We start from the raw sequence: 5,953 nt of genomic DNA on the forward strand, positions 1-5,953 counted from the left end.
GAGCTGGCCCGAGGCAGGTTGCTATCCTGTCTTGATCGCAGCTGAGATGCGCAGTGCTGAAAGATTTTCTCCTCAAAATGGACAGGCAGCCTTCCCCTCTCATCAGGCAAGACTGGGACCCCAACCCAGAATCTCCCAGCTGCTGATCAGTCAAGTCATGCTACCGCAGCACGTTCTAAGATGCTTTCTCTAAGTCCATGTAGATGGCCTTAAAAACTACATAGTTAAGTACCACCTTTTTCATAACTTCCTGAAAGCAGACTTTAAGGTTTAAAATCGTATCAAATATTCCCTTTATTCTTTAAAAAAAAATATTCTAAAACATCCCAACATTTTCTAGGAGTAAGCAGTGCCGTTTAGGCATAGATAATGCTTTCATTCCAGTGGGAGAACACTTCACAGTAGTTTACCATTTTGCTGTCAAACAAATGAGCTGAGGAAGTTCTTAAGCATGCACAGTAGTCCTGTGAAGGTACTGCCAGTCCTTCACAAGGCAACATCAACAGGGAGTGATAACATTAGCTGATCAATCATAAAGAATGAGTTCACATATTTGCAAGTTGTAACAAGTCTACAGCATTATTAAGGCACCAGGTAAGAGTATAAATAGCTATACTGAAATGCCACAGCAGTTTGAATGAGCTGGTTTGCAGGCGCTCCTGTTCTTTCATAATGGCTCAGTGTAAGCAATCCATCTTGTTCACGATCCGTGTCAGTGCACCCAGTCTTTGGGATTGCGCAGAACCTCCAGGATTTCTGCTTCTTTCGAGCTCTCTGGAGGGGTGTGCATGTACTCCCACCTGCAGGGAGAGGGGAAACTCAGTCAGACTGCCCAGCTGGCTGCCACCTCTCCCGCACCAAGCTGTGTTTGGACCTGACTTGTCTTTTCTGAGGATGCAAAGCTACATACACAGTTGATACTCGCGCGTCAAGTAGGCAGATATGGCTACAAATCATTAAGTTCAGTGAAAACAAATAATAACACTGGAAGAGATAGGAGAAATGTTAGCTTGATCTTTTCCCCAACTTCTGGAAAGCCTGGAAGAACAAAGAACAATACCCCCTACCCCACAATCCATGCAGGTTTATTTGCAAAGATCTTTTAGCAGTCTTTTGTGACACACTAGTGTCACGAGGAAGATGAGCCAAAAAAGAACCCAGACAAAAAAGAGCGAGGACATGAGTCCTAAGGGAAATTGCTAGCTTCAAATTTTATCATTTGATCCTGACGCAGTATTTTCAGCCGCCCAGGCCTAATTTTTCCAGAAGCTGGACTGGAAGCACTACAAGTCCTTGCTGAATCTTGGTTTTAAAAACAAAATTGATGACATACCTCCTTCTATTGAAAAGGCAATTAAGAGGCATGACAGAGGAAGAAAAGTGTCAGCAGTCACAAAGGGATGGGTACAACCTTTTTGCATTTTTTTCTCCCAGGAAGGACCCGTTCATGCTCTTAAGTGAGCTATTTATGTTGACGAAAACAAGCAAAACCAGATCATCCCAGCAATGAAATCAAAAGGTAGGACCATGCTATACCACCAGGTGAGGGACACATCTGGTATTGGCAGTGGGATGAAGATGTATAGTATGACCAGGACTGCCTTCATGGTTAAGGGGTAGCAGGCAAAAGTCAGTTGTCCTAGCGGAGGGAGATCACTAACGGAGTCTTATGAAATTCACGTTAGGGTCTGTGCTACTCAGCATATCTAAAAGGAACCTAAAAAGCGGCATAAATAGTAAATGACAGTTTGCTGATATTGCAAGATTAAGCAAGATTGGTTAAGACCTAAAAAGGCAGTTGAAAAGAGTTAATATCGAGCCAAGCAACTGAGCAATAAAATGGGAGGTGAAATTCACTGTTGATTCATTTGAAGTGATGCACACAGGAAATAAGTTACATACACGTTGAGAGACTGAGTTAACTTTTATTTCCCAGGAAAGATCTTGGCATCGTAACAATTCTATGAAAAAGCCAGCTCAATGCTTAGCAGCAGTCAAAACCAGCAAACAGCATATTAGGATTACGAAAGCAATAATGACCTAAACCATCATTATGCTACTGTATGAGTCAGTAGCACACCTGCATCTTGGATACACATGCGTAGCTTATGTTGTCTATTCCTTACCCCCAGTTCAGAAAGGGCATAGAAAACTTAAGCCTCGAGAAGAGTGGAAATGTGATCAAAGGTGTGGAACAGCTATTGTACAAAGACTAAAAAGAGGGGGACTTGTCAGCCTGGAAAACAGACAATGAAAAAACCAGAAGCCTGTAAAATAAGAACCGTTATGGAGAAAATGAACAGGAAAAAAATCAGGTTACTCACTGAAAAGTCAAATGAAGTCATCAGGTGTGAGTAGAAAACAAAGAAGCACTTTTTCACACAACACACAATTGAACTGTGGAACTTCCTTATCACAGGCTTGTCAGAACTGCCATAAGCTCACATGGTTTCAAAGAGCTACTAAACAAAAACCCATGGAGCGAGCAGAGGAAATCTATCGAGAGGTACCAAGCACAAAAAATACCAATTTTTTTTTTTTGTCAGAAAATATCTAGGCTATGTTCTAGATACCTTTATCATTACTGGCAACTGCACGAGTGTGGCAGACCAGAGAAGCATCAGCATGTACCCGGCCAGTTCTTGTATTAAGCATGAACTCGCTATTAAAGAGACTGGACACCAGGACAGAGCTTTGATTTAATCCTATAAAGTATTTTAATAAGAACAGTGCCTACCTGCAACTCCACGTATCTATGTCCTTACCTTGCAGTCAGTGGCAGAGACATAAGAATGCTTTCAATTCTTGATCCTGGTGTCAGGAGGCCAAACTTTGTACCTCTGTCATAAACTAAGTTGAACTCCACATACCTATGGGGAGTGAAGAGATGCAACAGAAAAACAAGTTTATTATCAGAAGTTGTTTGTGCCTCCTTCACCTAGCAGACACCAAACAAAAACAGCCTGTCTCTCTGCTGTGTTGGGTGTCAGAATGAACCCTGGTTTGGGGTCAACTCTCCTCTAGCATCCTCTGCATAGGAATGCAAGTGTGACCTTGCTTCTCCACAAAGCATAGGAAGTAACAGACGAGAGCAGACAAACGATTCAAGGAGAGCATTCTGCATGGTGCTATACTAGCTTACTTCTCCTAGGCCTCAACCCTGCTGGCAAGCTCAACACCAAATTTAGCTTGGTTATGCTAGTACTCCTTTTTGTGCTGGTGTCAGACATAAGAGGAGCCTTAAAGGAACTGGAAATGACCACAGGAAAAACTCTACTGTGCAGTCCTCCGTGCTGAAAGACACATAAGCAGCAAGGTCACAACAAGATTTTGTTTCTTGGGGAGAGCTGAAAAGCAGCAGAAGTCAGACAGCTTCAGAGTGCTGGCTGGGACTTCTAAGTGCCAGAATAGACAGTTTTCTGCCCCCAGCATAGGAACAGAGCAGTGACAATTCAGCAGGGGTTATCTTAGTAACCAGTACTGAAGTATTAGTACTTAACAGAAGTACAGGAAGGGAGGAGTGCTTATCTGTTTGCAGAAATGGAGAGCTTAGCCTAGCCCAGTAACCTGCAAACAGATCCAGGGAAATAAGCAGGCCTCATGAGCTGGTCCTGGCTGCAACCTAAAGAAGCTATTCCCCTTTATAACCTTAGCAGGATCCTGAAAGGCCAACACTCCCAGGAACAGCCTCACCAAATTAAGCATATGTGCTTATTTGAATAATTGCTGCAGGCCAGTGATCTAAACTTGAATGCTTATGCCTCCTCTATGCCACTCTCACAAATTTCTCTGCAGAAGAGGCAGAAACTAAAGACTCCCCAGTTCTGCACAAAGCACATGTATTCTCATTTCTCCATCTGCTTACACAATCACAGGACATAGATAAAGGAGTGCAACTGTACCTACCAATGTACTTAAGCTTCTGCAGCATTAACAGTTGTTCACGTTAGTAAGCATCCTCAAGTCTTTTAAGTTACAGTGACTTTGGACCATGCCAGAAAAACAAAACCCCTCTGTATCTTTATTCCTTTTACAAAGAGTTCACTGCGTCCTCATTTCAATGCCAGGAACAGATAGAATAATTATGTATGTAAGAAGCTGAAAGTAGTCTTGAGTACAATTATTCCATGACTTTCTGCGGTTTAGCTTCATTACTGAACAGGAAGCACGACTCTCTCACCCTTATGCTCCTCATGTCACGGGGCAGTCCTGTATCCCGCATCACTGGGCTGCAGGAGAAGGCAGGATTCAGGACACCACACACCCCTTTGCCTGTTACAAAGCAGCAGCTTCTCTTGGTTTTTGAAGGAGTTGCAGAGAAACCATGGCGTTTTGTATGGGTTGCTTGTGCTGCAACATGGGAGAGTGGGAGATACAGCTGAGGGTGTGCTAGTACCTTCTTTGCACCCTCCCCAGCAATCTAGCATTGGATTTCAAAAATAGTTCTGCACACAAAAATGTCGAAATTCTCTTGCAAGCTTTAGAGCACTTACGCAAACTTAGCTCACACCACAACAGGACATAAACCCTGCAACCAAGAAGAACTAGCTCATTTTTTTTCTCGCCAGCGTAATCCACCTCCCATGTATTCTTTTACTCCTTCAGTACTCACCGTCCTCTCCGAAGCTGCTGCCATAGCTTCTCCTCTGGTGTAAAGGAGTCATGGCAGTGCCTTTTCACAATAGGAATGTAACAAGGCACAACAGCTTTGGCACAACTCTTCACGAACTGGAATACTTCCTCCTTGGAGGGAGAGTCCACGTCGTCAAAAAATATGCCTCCAATCCCTCTTCGCTCGCCACGGTGCTTGATATAGAAGTAGTCATCGCACCTAGAAGAGGTAGCAGACAACTATTAATGTGGTCCACAATATTCAAAGAAATGAACAGAACTCCAAACAGTTACGTGGCACAGGATGGCACTAGTGAAATATTGATGAAAAGTCAGTTCCTCCAGTGCCGGGTGCCGCACCGTTTCACTGATTGCTGAGAGCCAGAATGGTACAGCACCATTTGGAAAGCACTCCTGCATTCACTTAGAGTAAAAGCTCTGATTAAATGGTCTCTGCAAAGCTACCTATCATCGCACAGTCACTGAACACGTAACACTCAAACACCATGGCAAATGCTTCCATGTGGAGTGATCCAATCCACGTCCTCTACTTAGGAGGAGAAGGGACACCTGATTTCAAAACTTCACCTTAAGAGCTCTTTCTAGATTTCATTCCCAGAATTATATATAGATCCCAAATTATTTGTACAGCTTTCAGATGAACTCAAAATAAACTTGGAAGATAATTTCTTTATTCTTTTTGCCATTCTAGTGAAAGAATTGGTTTTCTGCATCAAAACTAAAAGAATCTATAAACCAAAGACAAGATAAGAAAGCCATTGTCTCTTAAGGAAAAATCAAAATTGAGTCAGCCCTCCTTGGAAAAAGGCTTTTTAACAGTTAAACTTGGAAGATGGAGTCATTCTAGCAGTGGCTTTTCATGGCTCATGTTCAAGTATATGAAGGAGTAAGTGCAGCTTACTCCTACAACAAGGAGGCAATTAATCTCTTTCGTATTTACTGTGAGTATGTAGGTGTGCAATTAATATAAATCAGCTGATTCATTGTATCCACACCCTATCTTGCTTATAGTTCAAGCAAAGCTCAAGGGCAGCCTTGGCTGCAGTGACCATGAAGTGGTGCAGTTCAAGATACTTGGGGCATCGAGGAGGGCACACAGCTGGACTACTGGAGAGTGGACTTTGGCCTCTTCAGAGATCTGCTTGGTAGAGTACCCTGGAGGGAAGAGGGGCCCAAGAAAGCTGGTTAATATTTAAGGATCGCCTCCTCCAAGCTCAGGAGCAGTGCATCCCAAGAAAGAGGAAGTCAGGCAAAAACACCAGGAGGCCTGCATGGATGAACAAGGAGCTCCTGGACAAACTCAAACACAAAAAGGAAGCCT

At 43.2% G+C, this 5,953-nt stretch overlaps 1 protein-coding gene across 1 annotated transcript in view; it reads right to left on the reverse strand.

The window, feature by feature from the left end:
* Window positions 1-291: 291 nt before the first annotated feature.
* CPOX (coproporphyrinogen oxidase) overlaps window positions 292-5,953 on the reverse strand; it is a gene marked incomplete at its 5' end in the record, with an annotated part of 11,426 nt that continues 5,764 nt past the window's right edge. The window contains 3 exons of the mRNA XM_009578032.1: window positions 292-800; window positions 2,766-2,870; window positions 4,613-4,831. Of these exons, the coding sequence (XP_009576327.1) occupies window positions 713-800; window positions 2,766-2,870; window positions 4,613-4,831 (412 nt within the window). The remainder of the gene's footprint in view (window positions 801-2,765; window positions 2,871-4,612; window positions 4,832-5,953) is intronic.

This window comes from Fulmarus glacialis, unplaced genomic scaffold, assembly GCF_000690835.1.
Source record: "Fulmarus glacialis isolate BGI_N327 unplaced genomic scaffold, ASM69083v1 scaffold33125, whole genome shotgun sequence".
Classification (NCBI taxonomy): domain Eukaryota; kingdom Metazoa; phylum Chordata; class Aves; order Procellariiformes; family Procellariidae; genus Fulmarus; species Fulmarus glacialis.